Below are 1,372 nucleotides of genomic sequence, written 5' to 3' on the forward strand. Positions count from 1 at the left end.
GGGGGCGGGGCGGCGGGCAGGGGGCGGGCCCGGCAGAGCTGGCCCCGCCCCCAGGCACGGCGTGGACTACCTGACGGGCTCGTGGTGGCCGGTGCTGGAGGACCTGTACACGGCGAACATCCCGGTGTACCGCTTCATCCAGCGGCCCGGAGACCTGGTGTGGATCAACGCCGGCACCGTGCACTGGGTGCAGGCCACGGGCTGGTGCAACAACATCGCCTGGAACGTGGGGCCGCTCACCGGTACCGCGCCGGGGGGCACGGCGGCGCCGGCGGGACGCTGCTGCGGGCACCAAGGGGGCACCGGGGACGGCGGAGAGGGACCATGGGGACACTGAGGGGGACAGCACGGGGACAGCGGGGAGGGACAGCACAGGGACAGCGGAGAGGGACCATGGGGACACTGAGGGGGACAGCACGGGGACAGCGGGGAGGGACAGCACAGGGACAGCGGAGAGGGACCATGGGGACACCGAGGGGGACACCACAAGGACACCGAGGGGGACACCATAGGGACACCAGGGAGGCTCCCCAAGGGCACCAGGGGCCTCCGGAGGGATACTGGGGGGACCGCGGGGACACGGAGGGGACACCACTGGGATGCTAGGGGGACACCACTGGGAGCACAGAGGGAGACACTGGGGGGACATTGGGGGGACATCACAGAGGGCACCACAGGGACACCTGAGGGGACAGTGCAGGGGGCACCAGGGGGACACTCTGGGACCCTCACCCCTACCCAGCAGGGACATGGGGGACATGGGGATGGGGGGCACCACCCCTACCCAGCAGGGACATGGGGGACATGGGGGGCACCAAGGGGACACTCTGGGACCCTCACCCCTACCCAGCAGGGACATGGGGGACATGGGGGGCACCACAGGGACACTCTGGGGGCACCGAGCAGGGACAGGGGCCCCCGCTGCTGATTGCGATGGGTGTCCTCCCCGGGGGGCTGCAGGGGACCCCGGGGGGCCACGCGGGCGGGCAGGGGCCGCGCCGGGCGCTCACGCCGCGCCCCGCGTCCCCAGCCTACCAGTACCAGCTGGCGCTGGAGCGCTACGAGTGGAACGAGGTGAAGAACGTCAAGTCCATCGTGCCCATGATCCACGTGTCGTGGAACGTGGCCCGCACCGTCAAGATCAGCGACCCCGACCTCTACAAGATGATCAAGTGAGCGGGGACGGGGGGCACTGGGGTTGGGGGGACACTGCCACTGGGGGGACACTGGGGTTGGGGACACGCCGGGTTGCTTTGGGTGGCACTGCGCGCGGGGCCACGTGGCGGTGGGGACAGGGACGGTGGCCACGTTGGGGCTGGGGACACTGGGGACAGGGCCACATCAGCACTGGGGACACTGGGGACAGGGCCAC

At 71.1% G+C, this 1,372-nt stretch overlaps 1 protein-coding gene across 1 annotated transcript in view; it reads left to right on the forward strand.

Annotated features, from left to right (window-relative positions):
* The window catches only part of LOC112957730 (lysine-specific demethylase 6B-like), a gene marked incomplete at both ends in the record, with an annotated part of 17,864 nt that overhangs the window by 13,183 nt on the left and 3,309 nt on the right, over positions 1-1,372 (forward strand). The window contains 2 exons of the mRNA XM_026051460.1: positions 21-242; positions 1,031-1,172. Of these exons, the coding sequence (XP_025907245.1) occupies positions 21-242; positions 1,031-1,172 (364 nt within the window). The remainder of the gene's footprint in view (positions 1-20; positions 243-1,030; positions 1,173-1,372) is intronic.

The sequence above is a fragment of the Nothoprocta perdicaria genome, unplaced genomic scaffold (assembly GCF_003342845.1).
Source record: "Nothoprocta perdicaria isolate Ctin4 unplaced genomic scaffold, notPer1 scaffold_752, whole genome shotgun sequence".
NCBI classification, from domain to species: Eukaryota; Metazoa; Chordata; class Aves; order Tinamiformes; family Tinamidae; genus Nothoprocta; species Nothoprocta perdicaria.